Source organism: Anguilla anguilla, chromosome 13 (assembly GCF_013347855.1).
Source record: "Anguilla anguilla isolate fAngAng1 chromosome 13, fAngAng1.pri, whole genome shotgun sequence".
Lineage (NCBI taxonomy): Eukaryota > Metazoa > Chordata > Actinopteri > Anguilliformes > Anguillidae > Anguilla > Anguilla anguilla.
In genome coordinates, this window is record NC_049213.1 from 3,843,874 (window position 1) to 3,867,987 (window position 24,114).

General features: G+C 47.1%; 1 protein-coding gene across 6 annotated transcripts in view; it reads right to left on the reverse strand.

Annotated features, from left to right (window-relative positions):
• arhgap9 (Rho GTPase activating protein 9) overlaps positions 1 to 24,114 on the reverse strand; it is a 54,877-nt gene that overhangs the window by 387 nt on the left and 30,376 nt on the right. The window contains exons 6-19 of one of the 6 annotated variants that reach the window (XM_035389014.1): positions 23,027 to 23,086; positions 16,975 to 17,124; positions 16,431 to 16,514; positions 15,703 to 15,764; positions 14,878 to 14,965; positions 13,589 to 13,684; positions 13,062 to 13,160; positions 12,500 to 12,614; positions 11,858 to 11,977; positions 9,811 to 9,909; positions 8,442 to 8,519; positions 8,160 to 8,213; positions 5,449 to 5,583; positions 4,565 to 4,670 (exon numbers count right to left, since the gene is read on the reverse strand). In XM_035389014.1, coding sequence (XP_035244905.1) covers positions 4,565 to 4,670; positions 5,449 to 5,583; positions 8,160 to 8,213; positions 8,442 to 8,519; positions 9,811 to 9,909; positions 11,858 to 11,977; positions 12,500 to 12,614; positions 13,062 to 13,160; positions 13,589 to 13,684; positions 14,878 to 14,965; positions 15,703 to 15,764; positions 16,431 to 16,514; positions 16,975 to 17,124; positions 23,027 to 23,086 — 1,346 coding nt within the window. Of the gene's footprint in view, positions 1 to 4,564; positions 4,671 to 5,448; positions 5,584 to 8,111; positions 8,214 to 8,441; positions 8,520 to 9,810; positions 9,910 to 11,857; positions 11,978 to 12,499; positions 12,615 to 13,061; positions 13,161 to 13,588; positions 13,685 to 14,877; positions 14,966 to 15,702; positions 15,765 to 16,430; positions 16,518 to 16,974; positions 17,125 to 23,026; positions 23,087 to 24,114 lie in introns of all 6 variants that reach the window. The other 5 variants (XM_035389011.1, XM_035389013.1, XM_035389010.1 and 2 more) reach the window with 5 other exon arrangements.

Sequence of the window (24,114 nt, forward strand, 5' to 3'; positions counted from 1 at the left end):
AGCACTGACGATGTACAGACTCGGTGAGCACAGCCTGGCCATAGAGACCGGCCGGCACAGGCAGACCTGGCTGCCCGGAGAGAGGACAGGCTGTGCTCCCACTGCAATCAGGGGGCAGTGGAGACAGAGCTGCACTTCCTCACAGAATGCACAGAATATGAAGACATAAGAAAAAATGTATTTTCTAAAATTGGAACAACTTCACCTAAATATTAGTATTTGTTAAACAAATAAGTATAGCAATGGTTACGTTAGAATAAAAGTTCTTCACACCTTAATTAATGTTAACTGTGTTTTTTTTAAATCATGTCTATATGATTATTTTAGGATGTGTTTCCGGTCATAGTTGTTGCATGTGGTTTCTGTGTTTATGTGTATTATGTGTGTTGCTCAGGCAATATGACTGGGTTGTCCTGCAAATAAAGCAAATTGAAATTGAAAACTGAAATTGAGAGAGGGAGAGAGAAAGAGATCGTTCTTGTACTTGGCCATGGAGGCAAATGTTCTCAATATAGTCTCAAGGACAAGCAGTTTGTAGATTTAGCACTGTTGAGCTTGTGTGTTTGTGTGTGTGTGTGTGTGTGTGTGTGTGAAAAAATAAGTTAATCTTATTAATTATTCTAATGATAACTGTGCATTGGGAACTAATCAATTAATTAATGTTGAAAAATTCTCAGTGATGGACATTCAGCAGTTTCAGAACTGCTATTTAGACAATATTGAATCCCGTATTGTCTCGTTTTAGAGGAAGTTAGAGTGTGTGTGTGTGTGTTTGCCCAGGAGAGGGAGAATGTGAGTGCGGTTGTTCTTATTTAAACTAAGTTTATTTAAAGTAAGAACCTTTAAGGGTACAATTATATCAGAATTCACTTGTAGTTACAATGTTTAGGAGTGAAAAAAGAGCATGAAGTTTAATGAGGGGAACAGCCTATTTTAGGCTGCTCATTCTGGCTTTTCACTGTCAACCTTCCACACTACAGCTGAAACTATCTCTGCAAATAACAAACCCATCCAATGTTTCTGACCCAGTGAAGAACATGAACAGCCATCGTTGTATGCATCATTTACACTAGCAAGCACTGAAACAGGCCAAATCTGAGCAGCAGTCTTCTCAAACAGGCCAGATCTGAGCAGCAGTCTTCTCAAACAGGCCAGATCTGAGCAGCAGTCTTCTGAAACAAGCCAGATCTGAGCAGCAGCCTTCTGAGACAGGCCAGATCTGAGCAGCAGTCTTCTCAAACAGGCCAGATCTGAGCAGCAGTCTTCTCAAACAGGCCAGATCTGAGCAGCAGTCTTCTCAAACAGGCCAGATCTGAGCAGCAGTCTTCTGAAACAGGCCAGATCTGAGCAGCAGTCTTCTGAAACAGGCCAGATCTGAGCAGCAGTCTTCTGAAATAGGCCAGATCTGAGCAGCAGTCTTCTGAAACAGGCCAGATCTGAGCAGCAGTCTTCTCAAACAGGCCAGATCTGAGCAGCAGTCTTCTGGACCGGGCCAGATCTGAGCAGCAGTCTTCTCAAACAGGCCAGATCTGAGCAGCAGTCTTCTCAAACAGGCCAGATCTGAGAAGCAGTCTTCTCAAACAGGCCAGATCTGAGCAGCAGTCTTCTGGACCGAGCCAGATCTGAGCAGCAGTCTTCTCAAACAGGCCAGATCTGAGCAGCAGTCTTCTGAAACAGGCCAGATCTGAGCAGCAGTCTTCTGAAACAGGCCAGATCTGAGCAGCAGTCTTCTGAAACAGGCCAGATCTGAGCAGCAGTCTTCTGAAACAGGCCAGATCTGAGCAGCAGCCTTCTGAAACAGGCCAGATCTGAGCAGCAGTCTTCTGAAACAGGCCAGATCTGAGCAGCAGTCTTCTGAAACAGGCCAGATCTCAGTACCAGTCCCGGATCTTTCAGCTCTACACTCCGGTGGGTCGTTTCATGCCGACTGCCCCGGTGAAAATCCCAGCCGCAAATCACAAATCTTTCATGTACACAAGTCAGTATGAGTAACTGTCTTTATTTCTCTAAGCAAGCTTTAGCACTGCGGTCATCTGCACGTAGACCCTGTTTCAGAAGCCAATGTTTCTGTATGGGTGTGTGTGTTTGTGTGTGTGTGAGAGTGTATGTGTGTGTGTGTGAGAGTGTGTGTGTGTGTGTGTGCATGTGTGCGCGTGTGTGTGATGAGAGAGTGTGGGTGTGTGTGTGTGTGCGCGTGTGTGTGTAAGAGTGTGTGTGAGAGTTTGTGTGTGTGTGTGTGTGTGTGTGTAAGAGTGCGTATGAGAGTTTGTGTGTGTGTGTGTGTGTGTGTGTGTGAGTGAGCGAGAGAGAGTGTGTGTGTGTGTGTGCGTGTGTGTGCATTTAAAGCCAGTATGAGACATTCTTCTAAAAATGCCATTCCCACCAAACCACAAGAGCAGCCAGCAATGGCTCAGAGCTTCCACATTAAAAGCGGATAGAGGGAGGAGGGAGGGAAGAGAGGGATGAAAAAAGAGAGGCAGTGAGAGTAAGGCTCCTGCGGTGGTGGCACCACTGGCACTCGTGTCTCGCCGAGCCACGGGGGGGGGGGGGGGGGGGGGGGGGGCAAAGAGAGAGGGGGGGGGGCAGGGAGAAGGGGAGAAAGAGGCAAAGAGCGAGAGAGACATAGAGAGGCAGAGAGAGAGAGAGAGAGACCCACACACTCACTGACCCCACAGCCCTGCACTGGCCCACTGATGAAGATCTGCAGGGTACCCCAGCAGGGTACCCCAAGCAGGAGTCCCCCCCAAATTCCTACTCCCTTTCCTCATTCACTCCCTCATTCACAATCTCACACCTTCCCCGAGAGTCCCCTGCCTTCGTGCCCCCGAGCACACGCAGACACAGTCACACAGCTGGGGACACGGCTCCCTCTAGTGGACGCACAGAGCATCGCGCTTGCTGCAGCAGAATGTAATGGCGATCACGACCTGTTCCCTCAGGAATGACACAGCGGCGGTGCGGACAGACCCAGCCATGTGTTTTACACACTTCCTGTCAGGGCTAATTACACACAAAAAGTCACTTCTTGTTTGAACAACCCGTGAAATAGCAGGATGCTTTTTCAAAATGTGGTAATAATCATTTCTGAATGTTATTAAAATTTCCAGAAACCAGCGCCCATTTTTGTCAGCGGACAAATCGGTACACTGCCCAGGAACTGTCCACAGAGGAAATGAAACGAGAAGCTGAGCATGCACATGCACATCGCATTTAAAACACTCTGCCACTGCAGCTGAGCATGCACATGCGCATCGCATTTAAAACACTCTGCCACTGCAGCTGAGCATGCACATGCGCATTGCATTTAAAACACTCTGCCACTGCAGCTGAGCATGCACATGCGCATCGCATTTAAAACACTCTGTCACTGCAGCTGAGCATGCACATGCGCATCGCATTTAAAACACTCTGCCACTGCAGCTGAGCATGCACATGCGCATCGCATTTAAAACACTCTGTCACTGCAGCTGAGCATGCACATGCACATCACATTTAAAACACTCTGCCACTGCAGCTGAGCATGCCACATGCGCATCACATTTAAAACACTCTGCCACTGCAGCTGAGCATGCACATGCGCATCACATTTAAAACACTCTGTCACTGCAGCTGAGCATGCGCATCGCATTTAAAACACTCTGCCACTGCAGCTGAGCATGCACATGCGCATCGCATTTAAAACACTCTGTCACTGCAGCTGAGCATGCACATGCGCATCACATTTAAAACACTCTGCCACTGCAGCTGAGCATGCACATGCGCATCACATTTAAAACACTCTGTCACTGCAGCTGAGCATGCACATGCGCATCGCATTTAAAACACTCTACCACTGCAGCTGAGCATGCACATGCGCATCACATTTAAAACACTCTGTCACTGCAGCTGAGCATGCGCATTGCATTTAAAACACTCTGCCACTGCAGCTGAGCACGCACATGCGCATCGCATTTAAAACACTCTGTCACTGCAACTGAGCATGCACATGCGCATCGCATTTAAAACACGTTCCCAACGGCACTCCGCCTCTGTCACTGCTTGCAGAGCAGTAAAATATGCAGATGTTTTTCGTTGTAATACAATATTTAAATACTACAGAAAAACCCAGCACAGCAAGAAACTATTTTAAATAAGAATACTTCCGATTTGTTTGTAATTTTCTTAGAAGTTAAGCTATATATCAATGACAGTTTACTGGAAAACAAGATTTCTTTCTCTTACTGAAAGCATGTTAATTCACATAGTGAACATATATAAGGATCTGTTTCTGAAGCAAGATCACCGCTAATGTTACAATGATAACCGTGCGGTAAAGAAGAGGCCCACAGCCCTGGCCCACAAAGACTAGCGGGCCTGTATGGTTCTCATTCATCAGGGGGCACAGTGTCTCCAAGTATTTTCGATTTCTTTTTAAGTCGGTTACTAATTTAGGCCTTGGAGATGTTCAACAAGCCAATCAGGGACCAGAACCCTTTAAGCGCTGAAACGCCGGTTCTGGAGAGGTGAACACGGTCGCTGGTGAGTAAATTACCCACAATGCCCTGCGCGGACGGCCTGTTCTTACCTCTTCAGGTGAAGGAGCATGAACCTCATAGTGTCGTGGTTTGGCGGAGGCATGTTCAGCATCAGGCATTTCAGACGGTCCACTTTGTCCAGGTAGTCAGTCATCTCTGCAACAGAAAGACACGCACGCACACACACACACACACGCACGCACGCACACGCACACACACACACACACGTGAGGTCACATTTCTTTCTGTCTTTCTGATCTCAAGCGAATAATGCTTAGTAACGCTGGGGTGGGTAATCCCATTCCAGGTACTCCGGATCCATTTTTGGTTTTCATTTCCAGCCTGGTTCTATCAACTAATTATCTGTACATCAGTACAGTATACATCAATGCAGGTTCACTCATTGATTAGACCACAGGAAATTACTCCACACAAGGTCACCAGAACAGTCTTCACCTGCCATTTATGAGCCTTCAGATGACACATTTCAGATTATGTAAATTATTTGGGTTCATTAAAAATTAAGAACATGACTTGGCATGAAATCCCAAAATGGAACCTGACGTGACTCCCCCAGTTAATCCTGAGGGGGACAGTGAGCTAAAAGGCTTTAATGATACAGTGAAGCCCTCAGAAACTCCACCTGCACTCCCACGCACACACACTCACACACCGCACGCACGCACACACACACCGCACGCGCACACACACACACACACGGCACGCACACGCACACACACGCACACACACACACACACTCACTCACACACACCGCACGCACACACACACACACACACACACACACACACAGCACGCGCACGCGCACACACACACACACACACACACACACACACACTCTCTCACACACACACACACACACACACTCACACACTCACACACACTCTCTCACACTCACACACACACACACACTCACTGACGGTCTCCACGATGTCGGTGAAGAAGCCGTACGGCACCAGTGGTTCCGGAAGCTCGCGGAAGAAGAGCTTGAGCGCCCCAGTGATGACATGGATATCCTCCCACTGACTGTCCTCCAGACTCAGCTTCTCCTCTGGGGGGGGAGGGGGGGAGAGACGAGGGGGGGGCGGGGGGGAGAGAGGGAGGGTGAGAGAGAGAGAGAGGGAGGGAGGAAGAGAGAGGGGGAAGGGGGATAAACCAATTCAGTGACAAATTTCTTAACAACTCATAAAGAACAAAAAAGAGCTACACATGAAGCTGCAACAGGAAGAGCAGGCCTGCTCCAGAGTGCGAGAGAGTGAGTGAAAGAGTGAAAGAGTGAGAGGGAGAAATAGCCGTCTGTCAGAGAAACACACCAAAGAGAAAAGCACACAGACCTACACTTGAGCTGTGAGCCTCATTAGACAGAAGCACAGAAGCCCAGGAGTGTCTGCCTGTGTTCAGCCACACATATCCACACTGTGTTCAGCCACACAGACCCACACAGACCCACACAGCCTGTGTTCAGACACACAGACCCACACTGCCTGTGTTCAGACACACAGACCCACACAGCCTGTGTTCAGCCACACCTATGCAGCAAAACACATTGCGAGCTGAAATCAAGTAAAAAACACAAACTTTGCAGTAATACAAGAAATGGAAAACCCTGTGCAATCGGGAACCATCATTTTTACACAATGACAAATAAAGAGCAAAAGAAAGCAAAGAGTGGTATGACACCTCCCTTATTCAGCTGAAATTGTCAAAACCTGTTTTGCCTTTTACTGTGTTTTTCCTCCCCATTTTGGAATTACAAACCTCTCTCAGCGCTCAGTTTGGGAGAATGACAATCAGCAGCAACTCTCCTCTGAAACGCAATGTCAGCGTGTCTAAAATGGCGGCTGAATGGCCTGTTCTCGTCTTTATGCTATGTTATGTTATTTTATGTTATTTTGTGCTTTTAATGACACTGCAGTTAATAAGTCTGAGGAAGAAACTTCATGGGACCGGCGGACTTGCAGGTGCTCAATCGACCAGCAGGGGTCACTAGTGCACAATGAGAAGACTGAATCACAACCAAAAGAAACCCTCCCTCTGGTGGTAATGCTAAAACAACTGTGCACCACCCTGCACGACTGCCACCCACAGTCCAGACATTAACAGATACCAGACCATGGGGCCCATCCACACACTGGAGCAGAGCCTTAACAGATACCAGACCATGGGGCCCATCCACACACTGGAGCAGAGCCTTAACAGATACCAGACCATGGGGCCCATCTACACACTGGAACAGAGCCTTAACAGATACCAGACCATGGGGCCCATTCACGCACTGGAACAGAGCCTTAACAGATACCAGACCATGGGACCCATCTACACACTGGAACAGAGCCTTAACAGATACCAGACCATGGGACCCATCCACACACTGGAACAGAGCCTTAACAGATACCAGACCATGGGGCCCATCCACACACTGGAGCAGAGCCTTAACAGATACCAGACCATGGGACCCATCCACACACTGGAACAGAGCCTTAACAGATACCAGACCATGGGGCCCATCCACACACTGGAACAGAGCCTTAACAGATACCAGACCATGGGGCCCATCTACACACTGGAACAGAGTCTTAACAGATACCATTTTTATCACAATTGAGTAGGCAACTTTACGTCTTTCCCTTGTGGCTGAACATTGTGAAAGCGAGAGCACAGTGATTGCACAGGGTCTTCACACACTGAGGTTATGATTAAGACTCCCTCTCCACCTGCAGATGTCTCCGGTCACTCTAGACAGAGAAGAGCAGGTTAAAGCAGACTGCAGTTCAGTTCAGGAAGAACGCTGCACAGCACAGACCAGACCAGACACCGCTCAGCGCATCGAGCAGTGAAAACCTCAGTGCTGTTAGCAGGATGGCCTCCTGCCATTTCACCGGGGTTAAACTGCAGAGTTTTTTGCAGAGGCAAGCTTCCAAAGCACCGCAAGAACCAAGACTGCACACTGTGGACAGCGAGCAAAACTCAGAGTGTGTAAGCATCAAGACTGGGTCAAACAGCAACAGAAACACTTAAAATATTTAGACACCAGGAACAATGCAACCATTCCTGCAGATCCCCGAGAATCGTCAAGCAAACATGTACCCAATATAATCACGAGAATAATTATTTTAAACTTAATCAGTGCAATCGATGTATTTAGTGCAATGTAGTTTTGTAGTATGTCTCAAAGCTCTTCATAAGGGCAAGAGAGGAATTTTTTTAAAATAATGACAATGAGTGCCGTTTTTGAAAGATAAAATAAAATCAAAATGTTCAGGATCAAAATGCAAAACCGAAAATGTCGTGCAAGGTAAGATATCTTTAATAATCGGGAAAACATTGTGTTTGTTAAAAAAAAATCTGCAGGAATTTAGCGGGTGTCTAAAGGGTTAACGGATGTTAATTTAATATTTGACCCAAGTCTGCGCAGCACACACGTGTAGTTTTGCTCAGCACACGCGTGCAGGTTTGCACACACGTGTAGTTTTGCTCTAGGCACACGCGTGTAGTTTTGCTCTAGGCACACGCGTGTAGTTTTGCTGAACACACGCGTGCAGTTTTGCTCTAGGCACACAGAGGCTGTAAGTTTTTAACCAGAGCTGCGTGCTTTCCGGATCCGTCCGTCTGTCCGTCGGCCTGTACCTTGCACCAGCTCCTCGGGGAACAGGTAGCGTCCGTCCGTGCTCACAGCTCGCTCTGCAAGAAGCAACAGGTGTTTACACGCGCACCACCACCCGCTGCCTCCAGGGGGCGACAAAGTGCAGTTTGGGAAACAACACAACGGGACCCCATCAGAGTCTCTGTTCAACCCTCTCCCGTCCTCCCTCCTACACCCCCCACCAACCAACCTACCCCAAACCCGCCCCCCCGGACCCTCCGCCGCCCCCCCGATCCTCCGCCACGGCGCAGTCCCCTTCCTCTTACCGTGGTCCACCAAGAAGCGCAGCTTCTGAATGACCGCCAGGTTCCCGCTCACTCGATAGATCCCGTCCGTCTCCAGACCTGGAACGCACAGTCGCTACCGCGGTTAGGACCCAGAAGCATCCGCCTCAGGGGTGTCCAATCTTATCCGAAAAGGGCCGGTGTGGGTGCAGGCTTTTTTGTCTTAGCCCTGCGCTAAAGACAGCGATATGACTGCAACGTGATTCACCAGAAACGCTGGTAAATCATATTGCAAAATCTATTTCTTTACTTTGGAGAAATAATTTTTATTCTTGAGCTGCATGGACATTATTCCTGATACATGCATTTGAGATGCATTTGTGATTTCTGTCACCAGTCTTCCCCGAGTCCAGCCTGTACAGACCTGTCAGAGGAAGACACTTCACACGCAGCCAGAAAGGCAGGTTTGCAGGCGTCTGATAGACCAGCAGGGGTCACTGGTGAGCGTTATGCTGTGAAGGCATTTATCGATGATGTAAATGCTGGTAGCAGCAGCAGAATTATTTCTGAAGTGTACAGAACCATCTAATCTGCTCAAGTTCAAGTGAATGGCTCCAAGTTCATTGGACGGTGTTTCATCCTACAGCAAGCCAATGATCCCAGACATAATGCTAAAGCAACAAAGCAGTTTTTCAAAGCAAAAAACAGGAAATTTCTTGACTGGCTAAGTCATTCACCTGAACTGAACCCAACTGAACATGTGTTTCATCTGCTGAAGAGAACACTTAAGGCAACTAGCCCCTGAAACAAGCTGGAGCTGAAGATGGCTGCAGTACAGGCCTGGCAGAGCATCACCAGAGAAGATACTCAGCACCTGGTGATGTCTATGGGTCACAGACCTCAAGCAGTCACTGTATGCAAAGTACTAAACTGGACCACTTTCACTTACATAACATGTTCCAAACATTATGGTGCCTTGAAATGGTGGGGCTACAGTATGTATAAAAAGTGCTACATGGTGAAAACAAAGTGTATAAAAAATACCCTTAAATGTGAACTGTTAGGTGACCAATCTAAAATTGTGGAGAAAAAATATGTCTTTGTCCCAAACATCATGGAGCTGACTGTATTTGTGATCTCGCACCTTAGAGCAGTGGTAACCAACCCTGATCCTGGAGATCTATCATCCTGTAGGTTTTCACCCCAACCCTAAGAAAGCCACACCTCATTCAACAGCTAGAGATGTTGTTGAGCTGCTAATTAGTAGAATCGGGTGTGCGAAATGAGGGTTGAAGTGAAAACCTACAGGATGGCAGATCTCCAGGAACAGGATTGGTTACCACTGCCTTAGAGGGCGAATGGTTCACCCTGCTGTGGGTGCAGAGCAAGAACAGAGAAGGGGCCGGCTTACCTCTCCTCTCCACGGCCTCCGTGCACATCCGGACGAAACGTGGCACCGTGCTCTTCTCCCGCTCACACAGGGTCTCCAACCGGCACCCGAAAACCTGGTCTGTGCGGAGAGACGCGCGGTCAGACCGTGCAAACCTCGCCAACAACCATCACCACAAACCCAGCCCGGGGGCACCGGGCCGCTACTGCACTGCTACTGATACTGCTGCTACTGCTACTGCTGCTACCGCTACCGCTACCGCTGCTGCTGCTACTAAACTGCACCTGCTACTGCTGCTACTGCTACTGCTGCTACCGCTACCGCTACCGCTGCTGCTGCTACTGCTGCTGCTGCTACTGCTGCTGCTGCTACTGTTACTAAACTGCACCTGCTACTGCTACTGCTACTGCTGCTGCTGCTGCTACTGCTACTGCTACTACTGCTACTACTGCTGCTACTGCTACTGCTACTGCTGCTATTGCTACTGCTACCGCTACTAAACTGCACCTGCTACTGCTGCTACTGCTACTGCTACTACTGACACTGATACTGCTGCTACTACTGCTACTGCTACTGCTACTGCTGCTGCTACTGCTGCTGCTGCTACTGCTACTGCTGCTACTGCTGCTGCTGCTGCTACTGCTACTAAACTGCACCTGCTACTGCTACTGCTACTAAACTGCACCTGCTACTGATACTGCTACTGCTACTGCTGCTACTGATACTGATGCTACTGCTGCTGCTGCTACTACTGCTACTGCTACTGCTACTGCTACTAAACTGCACCTGCTACTGATACTGCTGCTACTGCTGCTGCTGCTACTGCTGCTACTGCTACTAAACTGCACCTGCTACTGCTACTGCTACTACTGCTACTGCTACTGCTGCTGCTGCTACTGCTACTGCTACCGCTACTGCTGCTGCTGCTGCTACTGATACTGTACCTGCTACTGCACCTGCTACTGCTGCTACTACTGCTACTGCACCTGCTACTACATGCTCAGTGTTTCACCCCATTTAAGAGCCCCTCCAGGGAGAAGTACTGGAAATGAGCAGATGCTACTAACGCCATGTTGCAATGCATCACAGTACGGTCTTATAACAATGTCCCAATGTCAACGTCCATCGGTTTCTAATCGAATAAATACTAAATGAAATACTTAATGAAGACGGAAATAAAAATGTCATCATTCATTTCCTTTGCAGCGTGATTAACTCTGCGTACATACAGTCTGTTATGGAACAGAGTATTAACAGTCGCCTGGATTCAGTCAACATGTCATACAATTTTTCATATTTAATTCAAGAAGGCAGTTTTGTGAGCTCAGCAATGCCCTGAATAAGCCAGTGCGTTTGAGAAGAAAAAACAGGAATTCGCATTCATGTAACATTACATCACAACGCTCTATGTAACATTAATTTCCAAGAATACTTATGTAGCAATCATGGTTTATATATGATCCTTCTGCACGCACACACACACACACACACACACACACACATACATGCTTTATATTTTCGTACAGACAGACATGTACTGACAGTGTACTGACATAGTTCACATCAGATTCTTCAGTGCTGAATTTGCAGTGGCACCGGCAACCTCACAGCTAAAATACATCTACAGACTACACTGGAGAGACTGTGCATGGTTGAGAGTAGGCCTGAAGTAGGCCTGGAGAGACTGTGATTGGTTGAGAGTAGTCCTGGAGTAGGTCTGGAGGGACTGTGATTGGTTGAGAATGGTCATACAGAGACTGTGACTGGTTGAGAGTAGTCCTGGTGAGAATGTGATAGGTTGAGAGAAGTCCTGGAGATTGTGATTGGTTTAGAGTAGTCCTGGAGAGACTGTGATTGGTTGGGAGTAGTCCGAGAGAGACTGTGATTGGTTGAGAGTGCCCAGCGCAGACTGTGATTGGTTTAGAGTAGTCCTGGAGAGACTGTTATCGATTGAGAGTAGTCCAGGAGAGACTGTGATTGGTTGGGAGTAGTCAGAGAGAGACTGTGATTGGTTGACAGCGCCCAGCACAGACTGTGATTGGTTGAGAGACAGCAGTGTCCAGCTCACCCTTGATGAGCCCTTTTTCCTGCAGGGCCTGCAGGGGGGGTCTCTTCAGAATCAGCTTCTTCAGCCGGCTCCTCACCCTCTTCCTCTCCGAGTTCTCCAGGTTTGAGCTGGACCGGGGAACTGTGAGAAAGAGAGGGGGGGAAGAAGGGGGGGGGGAGAGACAGAGAGAGGGGGGCAGGGAGAGAGATAAGGGGAGAGAGAGACGGAGGGAGGGAGAGAGAGGGAGCTTTTTAAAGTGAAATTAATTTAATTTAATTTATTTAACAAACACCAATATTGTTGGAACTGTCAATTTAAAGTTTTACATTGCAGCTACTAATGCATCAGAAGCTCTTACCCAGAAGGACTTGGCTTACATTCTCACATATAATCCACTGACACAGCTGGACAATTACTGAAGCAGGTCAAGTTAAGTGCCATGCTCCAGAGTATAATGGCTGTGCCCCATCTGAGAATAAAACCAGCAACCTCAGCGGCACAAGCCGTATGTTACACTGCCACCTAAGGCTACTCTAGTAGTGCTATGCCTGTGCGTGGTCATGTGTGGTCATTCATACACGATAAACAGAGTAACAGAATTTAGAGAGGGGGGGAGGGGTGAGAGGGGTGGATTTTGGGGTGCCAGGCCACAGTGTGACTCACGGGACGTCTTGCGCCCCGGTGTCTCGTCCTCGTCCCCGCTGTGATCCAACATCTCCACACTGCCGGCCCGTCTCAGAGAGTACAGCAGGATGTTATCCAAGGGGTTATCCCGGTCCTGATGAGCACACACACACACACACACACGCATGAGCAGGAACATATACACACACACACACACACACACACACACGCTCTCTCACACACACACACACACACACACACGCTCTCAGACACATACATACACACACACACACGCTCTCTCACACACACACACAGACACTCTTTCTCTCACACACACACACACACACACACACACACGCTCTCAGACACATACATACACACACACACACACGCTCTCTCACACACACACACAGACACTCTTTCTCTCACACACACACACACACACACACACACACACACACACTCTCAGACACATACATACACACACACACGCTCTCTCACACACACACACAGACACTCTTTCTCTCACACACACACACACACACTCTCTCTTTCTCTCTGCTCTCATGCATTATTGAGTGAGGGGAGGAGCAGGACTCACCAGCCGCTGGATGACGCTCTGGATGGTGCTGTACCACTCTCTGATCACAGACTCCGTCTCCGACTGCAGCAGGAACTCGTTCCCCGTCACAGTCCTCAACTACACACACACACACACACACACACACACACAGACACACCAGGAACAAGGGTGAGCGCTCTGGGGCTAGCCTGACCGTGCCTAGTCCCAGTTACAAATGTTTAAAAGACACACTGTGAACCCCCCCCCGCCCCCAACATCCCACCCCCCCACCCATACCCCACCCTATACCTGAACAAGGGGTAGGTATTTTTAAAAAAATAGCAAACTGAACCTTTCCAGAAATGACAGCTTCTTTATTTCCCAAATAACTGTATTTTGAAAAAACTTTGGGTCTTCTGAAGTTACTGATAGAGAAGGAAAACTAATACTTAGAAATTATTTTGCAATTGCTCACAATCCCTCATATAAAGAGAAAGAAAATGTCACAGAGAGATTTTAGATGACAAATGTGTGCTGTGTTTATTCTCTTTGCTGGACTCTCTCACCTTGAACACATTCTTCTTACTGGATAAATCATTAGCCCAGTGCAGCTTCGCTCCTCTAAGATCCACACTGCTCTCTGGCCTGCTGTTTCCAGGTTTCTGTGTCGCACACAGACACACGTGCACATACACACACACACGCACACAAGCGCACACACGCACGCACACGCACACACACACACGCACACACCCACACAAACGCACACACATACACACGCACACACGCACACACGCACACACGCACACACGCACACACATACACACGCACATTGTTTTTAATTTTTTCCATTCAGCCGACACTCATATCCAGAGTGATTACACAGACACTTACGCGGCTGGATATGTACCGAACCAATTACATCGCTTTACAATCACTTATTTCGGAATGGGAAAACATCAGCTCGCAGCATCACCAAGACACAAAAGGCCGTGTATAAACACCAGGTACCTCCCTCAGGTCCTGGGATCATACCTACAGCCTTAGAGTTGCAAGTCCAGCTCTTTATTTGTTATGCAGTCAGTTATGGCTATGTTATCCGGTAAATGACATTTGAAATCACTCTTAAATGGATTTATGTTATTTATTTATTATTTTGTTATTCACTTCCAATAGTAAGCCTCCCAGGTACTATAGGTTAAAATGTAAGATGAATGTATACTTTTTTTTGTAATTATTTATCGATAGTAGCTGATGTACACCGCCTGGCCAAAAAAAAATCGGATTTTTTTGGACAGTGCCCACTGTACAAGCCTCTGGAGGCAGTGTTATGATCTGGGGTTGCTTCAGTTGGTCAGGTCAAGGCTCAGCAACATTATGCAGCAATACAATGAAATCAGCTGAATGTACTGAATGACCAGGTTATCCCATCAATGGATTTTTTCTTCCCTGACGGCACAGATATATTCCAGGACGACAATGCCAAGATTCATCGGGCTCAAATTGTGAAAGGGGGGTTCTGGGAGCATGAGGAAACGTTTTCACACATGAATTGGCCACCACAGAGTCCTGACCTTAACCCCATTCAAAGTCTTTGGGATGTGCTGGAGAAGACTTTACGGAGTGGTTCGACTTTTCCGTCGTCAATACAAGATAATGCAATTCTGGACGGAAATAAATGTTGTGACGTTGCGTAAGGTTGTCGAAACAATGCCACGACGAATGCGCGCCGTAATCAAAGCTAAAGGCGGTCCAACGAAATATTAGAGTGTGTGACTTTTTTTTTGGCCAGGCAGCGTATTTCCTGATGAACGTGATCTACAGAATGTTGTCAGGAAGGTAACTGCATTCCTACCCAGCTGGAAGGAGTCTGGGATTTGGGGTCCTTGAAGAAGACCAGGCTGTTTCCCACCAGCACCACCCACGAGGGGTTCCAGTTCTTCCTGCAACACACCAGAATCCACACCGTCAAACACACCAGCGTCCACACCGTCAAACACACCAGTGCACCCTCAAACACACCAGTGTCAGCACCCTCAAACACACCAGCGTCCGCACCCTCAAACACACCAGCGTCCTCACAGTCAAACACACCAGCGTCCGCACCCTTACACCAGCGTCCACACCCTCAAACACACCAGCGTCCTCACAGTCAAACACACCAGCGTCCGCACAGTCAAACACACCAGAATCCACACCCTCAAACACACCAGCGTCCGCACCCTCAAACACACCAGCGTCCTCACAGTCAAACACACCAGCGTCCGCACCCTCAAACACACCAGAATCCGCACCCTCAAACACACCAGCGTCCGCACCCTCAAACACACCAGCGTCCGCACCCTCAAACACACCAGCATCGGCACCATCAAAACACACAGTCGCTGACACACTGATAAATACACACACTGCTCTGTTACACAGACCCACACAGCACAACCAGACAGATACACAGTCCGACTGTGCTAGAAACAGATGTGTATCTGGTCCATGTCAAACTGATGAAATGATCCAGAAAAGCTTGTTTGTCCTGTGTGTGCCATTCTGGCTCCAGTAATAATGTCTAAATGAAGTCTTCAGTTTGCCACGGATCCAGCGTTATGAAACCACGACACAGACAAACACTGGGGCATAACATCACAACCTTGTTAACAGGAACTGGAACAGGAAATTCAGTTACCTCAACTTCCTGCCTCCTTCAGCAATCTTCGTCTTGTTCAAGAGGCCAGCCTTCTCAAGCTCCTGGAAACACAGTCAGAATACACTCAGTAGTAAGATTACTCTGGAATTAATGATGATGATATTCCAATACAGCACCCAGAAATGAATCATGATATTTTATTCTCACAGTACCCTGATATTGATGATTCATACCATCAGCATCACCACAGAACTTCAATATTATAAATGACAAATTTTTATTATCATAATGTCCTGTCATAAAATTACAAAATTTTATTATCAGGACATTCTGATATTGCAGATCACATACTATTATCAACCAGATTCTAGTCAAGCATGTTTTGAAAGAATTTAACTCACATTTACAGTAAATGCTGCTAAAATTTTTGAACTCTGTTGGAGATGGCTGAAACTAGTCACTAATCAACATGTGCACCCATGGAACAACTGAACACCTATGTACTGAATACTGCTGAACACAGATGCTTGTTTAAAGTAGCATGGAAACTTCCAGAATTTTACAGGTGTCTCAAGGGTGAAGGTACTTCAAATAAAGTATCAGATTTAATGCTTCTCTGGATGCTACTGAAATAACTGAGGCTGTTATTGAGGTTCAGTTATCAGTATTCCTGTACTTTATTCAGGGAGACAGGGTGGCTAAGATTAGTGTAGGGGGCACTGAGGGCAGAGAAATATGGAACAAGTGTGTGTGTGTGAACTCCTCACCGGGGTGCTGCCCTTTGAACTCTCTGGAGAGCTGGGGGGGGAGGGGGAATCCACACAGGTCACATGACAGGGGCGGTCCCTGCACTGCTGGGGGGAAAGACAGGTCACATGACAGGGGAGGTCCCTGCACTGCTGGAGGGAGAGACAGGTCACATGACAGGGGCGGTCCCTGCACTGCTGGGGGGAGAGACAGGTCACATGACAGGGGCGGTCCCTGCACTGCTGGGGGGAGAGACAGGTCACATGACAGGGCAAGTCCCTGCACTGCTGGGGGGAGAGACAGGTCACATGACAGGGGAGGTCCCTGCACTTCTGGGGGGAGAGACAGGTCACATGACAGGGGAGGTCCCTGCACTGCTGGGGGGAGAGACAGGTCACATGACAGGGGCGGTCCCTGCACTGCTGGGGGGAGAGACAGGTCACATGACAGAGGAGGTCCCTGCACTGCTGGGGGGAGAGACAGGAACATGCATGGTGTTAGACCCTGACAGGCAGGCCTAGCCCATCACCGTGGGCCTGATGTGGTTTCCCCGGCGACCGTTACCTTGGAGTCCGGTGTCTGAGACAGAATCATGGAACGGGAGTGGCTGAACGGGTCGCTCATCCTCAGGGGGGCGGAGTTACGGGCCTGGGCGTGACTTGAGCTGTAGGTGGCGCTACTGAGCGCGTCCGACGAAGCAGCACGCTGCATACTCTGAGGAGGGGGAGGGGGAACGGAGCAGAGCCAATCAGGGACGGCTTTCAACATGAGCCTTCACTTCACAGAGCTACATTCAAAACAGATGCGTTTAATCACATCATACCTCCTAGTTAAGGACAAAACATTCTGTGTTTAAAAAGTCCCACTTTGTAACACATACATTGAATATTTGTAACAAAAAAGTAGAAACACAAAAAGTGTTTTGGATATTAACAAGAATAGCCATTATAATACAACTCAACACCACAACTACAGGGCTTTGAAATATGTTCAATTTCTTTGTGCGATTTCACTAAGAGGGATGCACATCATTTTCAGTTTATTTCATTTATTTATTTTGGATTCATTTATGCTGGTAGGTCAACTGAGAACTAAGTTCTCTTTTTCCCATTTTCCCACTGCAATCAGAACAGCAGAAACCATGCACATCTTCCCACTACAGTCAGAACAGCAGAAACCATGCCCATCTTCCCACTGCTGTCAGAACAGCAGAAACCCTGCCCATCTTCCACTGCAGTCAGAACAGCAGAATCCCTGCCCATCCTCCCACTGCAGTCAGAACAGCAAAAATCCTGCCCATCTTCCCACTGCAGTCAGATCAGCAGAAACCCTGCCCATCTTCCAACTGCTGTCAGAACAGCAGAATCCCTGCCCATCTTCCCACTGCAGTCAGAACTGCAGAATCCCTGCCCATCTTCCCACTGCAGTCAGAACAGCAGAATCCCTGCCCATCTTCCCACTGCAGTCAGAACAGCAGAAACTCTGCCCATCTTCCCACTGCAGTCAGAACAGCAGAAACCCTGCCCATCTTCCCACTGCAGCCAGAACAGCAGAATCCCTGCCCATCTTCCCACTGCAGTCAGAACAGCAGAAACCCTGCCCATCTTCCCACTGCAGTCAGAACAGCAGAAGCCCTGCCCATCCTCCCACTGCAGTCAGAACTGCAGAAACCCTGCCCATCTTCCCACTGCAGTCAGAACAGCAGAAGCCCTGCCCATCTTCCCACTGCAGTCATAACAGTAGAAGCCCTGCCCATCTTCCACTGCAGACAGAACAGCAGAAACTCTGCCCATCTTCCACTGCAGTCAGAACAGCAGAAGCCCTGCCCATCTTCCCGCTGCAGTCAGAACTGCAGAAACCCTGCCCATCTTCCCACTGCAGTCAGAACAGCAGAAGCCCTGCCCATCTTCCCACTGCAGTCATAACAGTAGAAACCCTGCCCATCTTCCACTGCAGTCAGAACAGCAGAAGCCCTGCCCATCTTCCCACTGCAGTCAGAACAGCAGAAACCCTGCCCATCTTCCCGCTGCAGTCAGAACTGCAGAAACCCTGCCCATCTTCCCACTGCAGTCAGAACAGCAGAAGCCCTGCCCATCTTCCCACTGCAGTCAGAACAGCAGAAACCCTGCCCATCTTCCACTGCAGTCAGAACAGCAGAAACCCTGCCCATCTTCACACTGCAGTCAGAACAGCAGAAACCCTGCCCATCTTCCCACTGCAGTCAGAACAGCAGAAGCCCTGCCCATCTTCCAACACAAACTGAAGACTCACCTCTTCAGCCCTTTAAATAACCTTTTCTTTGTATGTTTCTTCTAATTTCCTTTTGGAGAATGATATATGTATAGCTGTGCTAATAGGTTATCTGTCCAGATGTAACTTTTGTCGTTACAATACATTTTTTGTTTGTTAGGATAATATTACACTTATTGATTATAAATGGGCCTCTTCTTGGTGATACTGCATTTTGTACGCCTGAGTAACACTGATATTCACCACTACTGTAATAATTGTAAAGTAACGACCTGTGTTATGAAAGAAGAAAGTACTAAGAATTGCACAGCAGCTACTCATTTGTACCAGCACAAGACTCCTCAATGATGGCACCAACATCAGCTAAACCAGTAATATAAGAGAGGCAACTCTGCTTTTGTTCTGTTTTGCTCCTCTCTGTTTCAAAACTATAGAACAGGAGGTTCTGGTCAGTAACAGGAGTTTTCAGGCACTAGATCATAAAACAGAATATTCATAAGATGTGTCAAATCGGAATGTTTTGACTTTCACTGTTAAGATTACGGCGTGTCCGGTGTGTCCACAGAACCTGTGGTGGCGTTTCACAAAAGCAGAAGCACGGGCAGCAGTGTGATGTGCACGCAGCAATGCACGGTTCCAGCACAGAGAGCAGGTGGCCGGGCGTGGTCTCGTTCCCACGGATATGCCAACCGGGCAGGCGTTGGACCGCGGCCAAAAAACACTGAGGTGACGTGCCAAAACACCACGACCTACGATCTCGCACAGAGCTCCCTCTCACTAACTGACCACAGCCAATCACAGACCTCAAATGACCCGGTTCAGTGTTAGGGTTAGGGTTAGAGTTAGGGCCTTCGATCCTGCACAGAGCTCTCTCTCACTAACTGACCACAGCCAATCACAGACCTCAAACGACCCGGTTCCAGGGTTAGGGTTAGGGTTAGGGCCTTCGATCCTGCACAGAGCTCTCTCTCACTAACTGACCACAGCCAATCACAGACCTCAAACGACCCGGTTCCAGGGTTAGGGTTAGGGTTAGGGTTAGGGTTAGGGTTAGAGTTAGGGTCAGTGTTAGGGCCTCGGTTGATGGATTGCTCAAGTTTACTAGGCTGAGGGAGGGGCAGGAGCTTCCCGTTGTATCCTCTTAGTGGTCTCATGCAACAACATATTATTGAAGAGAAATAATGGCGTAATCGAAGACGTATATTTACCATATAGCCACATATCATCTCCGTATGTTTCTATAGTTATGTTAGGGCACTGATAAATATTTGTAATTGCCATCTTGTTAGCCATATATCTCTCCATATTTCCCTCACTAGCTAGCTAGCAAGCACGCAACTTGAACTTTTTTTTTTTTTTTAAACATTGTATAACACCGGGTGCAATTGTAGCATAATGATAAGTTGTTTGTCCATTTTTCCTCACTGAGCGGAACAATAATTTGCTAAATGGTATCATATTGATTGGAGAAATAGGAAGCCCAAAACTGTCGATTGGCTGTTGACGGGTGATGCCTGTGAAAAGTTAAAAAAGCGGGCAACATTTTTCGGGCAACTTTGGTCGCTCAGTTGCCCAGTTTCTTTTGTTTCTTGCTCTGAGTTGCCCGCAGTGCGAATGCACCGTTACCCTTCTACCTCCTGGTCCTCTCCTGTTAACGTTACTGCCCATCAGCAGGACCCTTCTGAGCGCGTACTGAACACTGCACCTGGAAATCTTAAGCTTCTCAGCCTTTTCTCACAGGGAATAATCTTGACACAGAATGTTTACTTGGCTCTGCACATCCAAGATTAAGTCCTTGTTCTTTGCCATATTTTTTGGAGCTTTACTGCCCATTTTACTTACACTACAGGCTAATGGTAGGCTGTAGGCTACCTGTGGTTAAAAAAAATAAAAAAATAAAAAACTTAGGAAGATACGTTTTCAGTCAATCTAACTACCCCTCAACCTCCCACTTTGCAAAATGATTGGATAAGCGTCTATTTGTTTATTTGTAATTAAACCCAAAGTAGGCTATTTCAGAAAAGTCCTGTCTAAGTTTTCAAAGTAAAACTCATCTTTTTGTGTCATTGTCGGTAGAAACTGAAAAACATTATTATACTTTGGTCTGTTATTAAATAAATGCACATATATTAACTGAATTTGTCTCTACACAGAGATGAATTCAGTTAATATATTTGGCCACCTGTGGTTTGTTTTTTGTTTTTTTAAATATAAACCACAGGCCAAATAATATAGGCTCGTTTGTATTTCCTGTTTTGGTTTACGGTCTTGTGCTTCACACAAAATGCACTTTGAAGTGTTTTTTTTTAAAGTAGAGATGCTGAAGTAGATGTGCTTATATCATCAGGTGAAGTTACGTGATCTTTATTGCGAAGGGATACTTTTCGAGGATTGTTGTGTTCTGAAGAACCATGAACGTGTTCCAAGTGCTTCATTCCCACCCAAAGAGGGAAATAAACGGAGCTATTACTCGTTCAATATTAAACTACATTACATTACATTACAGGCATTTAGCAGACGCTCTTATCCAGAGCGACTTACACAACTTTTACATTGCATTTTTACACCGTATCCATTTATACCGCTGGATATATACTGAAGCAATTTCGGTTAAGTACCTTGCTCAAGGGTACAACGGCAGTGTCCTACCCGGGAATCGAACCTGCGACCTTTCGGTTACAAGCCCAGCTCCTTACCCACTGTGCTACACTCCGTCCGATTGACCATGACCATGTGACCACCGTAAAAGATACTCAATGCAGTCAGTCTCCATAACTTTTAGCTTCACTTGCAAACAGTGCTTCAGCTGGCCTGAAAACTACGGAGCGCCAAAGGGTCCACAACGGCTTACGTGTTCACACGTCAAAGTGTGTTAACGCGCCTTTAGCGTGTCAACAAGAAAAGAAAGCTGCGTTAACACACTTCAGGCTAGCAAATCACTCTCCAAATTAAAACTCACAATGAGAACTGGAATTTTCAAAAATGTTACTTTTTTTGGCTGCTATTCACGATGTCCCCTCATCTCCCACTTCAGATTCACTGTCACTTGCCCGGCTCATCGATACGTTTTCTGCTCAGTTTGGTTTTGACTGGCGTCGATAAACGGGGGCGGACTGCACGCCCCAGTGAAGGATGTGGTTAACCGAGTCATCTGACCCGTTGGCCCACATCCGAAAATGTTTTAAATGGGTGGTTCGTCCAACGTTTCACGCCTCGACTTCACTAGAACATACGGTGAGCTCCATAATGTTTGGGACACATCCAAAGTGCTTTTGCAGTTCCCCAGGAAGTTCTGACAAGCCACCGCTTACGCGCGGGGGTTAAATTGGGATATGTAAGAGGGCGAGCCGGAGGCTACAGCGCTTTTTCACGAGGTGATGGCATCATAGAATCACATCGTCTCAGTTTTCCATGCTGACCTACTAGGATTTGTCCTTTTACATATAAATTACTGTAGAAGTTCACAAGTACTTTGTTGATATCTTCTGTTGTGATGTGTGACAGATCTTTCTCACTATGAATTCACAATAGAGAATCAGTAGGCTACAATCAGTCAGTTAGGTTACAGGAAAGGCAAGCAGATTACTGTTAGCACTATGAATAAAATGATATAAGCTAGGGTAAAAAAAATATATATATATATATCCTTATGAGCAAGCTATCTAATGTTAGCAACAGCAAGCTAAAATATTGCTAATGTTTAACAATACTGTATGTTTTCTGTTAACTGTCATAAAGAGAATAATTGTATGCAGGGTGTTGGCTGTGTTAACTTAAAACTGAAAGTGTGGTTTAATTTTAACTGAGACGCCAATATTTGAGCTATGGCGCTAAGCTATAGGCTAAGCTCATCCTGCCATAGACACTAGGTCATGAACTGGCTCAGGCACTGACTCATCCTGTCGTGGACACTGGGTCATCTTCTCATAAATTGACATAGGCGTGACAACACCTGTCTTACTGCAATGCAAATTTATTCTGATTTCTGCACCGGGATTGGATGGGTGTTCACGTGTTCACACGCTTTTTGCTTTGACGTGTTAACGCGTTACACGTAACTTGTAGTGAACCCTTTGGCGTTTCATCGGAAACTACTGTAGTCACGAGGCCAAAGTTAAAGCATCACATGACTTAAAGTATGGAGTTGGATTATAGAGCACGTTTTCACTAAGAGGCTAATCCTGAGAAACTTCTGAGTGGTGACTGACAGACTAAAACTATTCCTTGGAAAGGTCATTCTAAAGGTCGTGAGCGTGAAGCTAAACGCGACGCTGCTGGTTTTTCAGGTGTGATGATGCCATGTTAGTGCGGGTGTCCACGCCCGGGTTTCGTCCTGCCGACTGCGTTCAATCAAAGGAAAACCCACCTGTCTCAGCTCCCAGGCACTCTGGCCATCCTGGCCACGTTTGGTGAAGTCAGGGGTGAGCTGCAACAGACACAAGTGCAAAAACACATCTCACCAACGTACACATTAATAACCAACCATCAACACACAGATTTACCTCAAACAATTACCAACATACAGATTTATAACCAACCATTTACCAACGTACGCATTAATAACCAACCATCAACACACAGATTTACCTCAAACAATTACCAACATACAGATTTATAACCAACCATTTACCAACGTACACATTAATAACCAACCATCAACGCACAGATTTACCTCAAACAATTAACAACATACAGATTAATCCCAACCGTTCAACAACATACACATTTATCTCAATCAATCACCAACAGGCAAATTTATCTCAACCAATCAGCAACACACAGATATATATTCAGCCAATTACAAACATACAACCAATCTTTTTTCTCTTTCTACCTCGATTTCCATTGATTTCCTTGATTTCCGTTTGGATAATGTTATGTCTAGCTGTGTAAACATAGGTTATCTAGCTTGTCAGACTTTCTATTGTTACAATACAAGCTTTTGTTTCTTAGGTGAATATCAGACTTAGTGGTCATAAATGGGCATCCATGCCTTCTTAGCAATACCGCGAATGAGCCACTGATGTTCCCCACTACTGCCAAGTGATTGTAACGCAACGTCATGTAATGTTTGAAATACAAATATCGCCAAATCTCAGAAGCTTGTGACAGAAAAGCACACAGCAATAGGAGAGTCTTTGTACGCGAAAGTCGTTTTAAAAAAGCAGAAACACGTCAAGGTGTAGAAAGCGCAACCTCTACCTCTCTATGTGGTGGTGAAAGAGAGAAGACGCTCCAAGGGAAGACAGCGAGTTGAGCTCGAGGACTGAGAACACATCGAGCGAGACAGCTGAGGGACAGCAGGGAAGGAAACCAGCACATCCTCAGCGGCGGAGAGAAAAGGGGAAGACAGGCGGCCAACAGAAGATCCGCTAAATGGCAGAACTCGCCAACCCATCCTGGCCAAAATATACAGGCAGACCAACTCCAGCATCTGGCCCTGCGTTCCCCTCC